Source organism: Buceros rhinoceros, unplaced genomic scaffold (genome assembly GCF_000710305.1).
Source record: "Buceros rhinoceros silvestris isolate BGI_N320 unplaced genomic scaffold, ASM71030v1 scaffold35356, whole genome shotgun sequence".
Lineage (NCBI taxonomy): Eukaryota > Metazoa > Chordata > Aves > Bucerotiformes > Bucerotidae > Buceros > Buceros rhinoceros.
The window spans coordinates 2,129-2,376 of record NW_010417479.1 but is presented as its reverse complement, the minus strand read 5'-3'; the positions used below and the strand labels follow the sequence as shown (position 1 = coordinate 2,376).

Below are 248 nucleotides of genomic sequence, written 5' to 3'. Positions count from 1 at the left end.
AGCGCCCGGCCCCCTGCAGCGGGAGCCGTGCTGCGAGAGCGGCGACGCCTGGTATTTCCGGGTGGGCTTCGCTTTTGAGCAGACCCAGCTGGTGCTGGCGGCCAAGGTACGCTGGGAGCCGGGGAAAACATCCCGAACTGGGGGACACCCACTAGGGAGCCGGGTCCTGCGGCGCGGGGGGCTGCAGGCGAGCAGGAACGGGGACCGTTGGCTTTGCCACTGGCCCTGGCCCGGGAGGCGCTTCACTG

General features: G+C 71.0%; 1 protein-coding gene across 1 annotated transcript in view; it reads left to right on the top strand.

Annotated features, from left to right (window-relative positions):
* Positions 1-2: 2 nt before the first annotated feature.
* The window catches only part of LOC104495273 (chromosome unknown open reading frame, human C19orf35), a gene marked incomplete at its 5' end in the record, with an annotated part of 1,914 nt that continues 1,668 nt past the window's right edge, over positions 3-248 (top strand). Inside the window, one exon of the mRNA XM_010138222.1 lies at positions 3-106. Coding sequence (XP_010136524.1) covers positions 3-106 — 104 coding nt within the window. The remainder of the gene's footprint in view (positions 107-248) is intronic.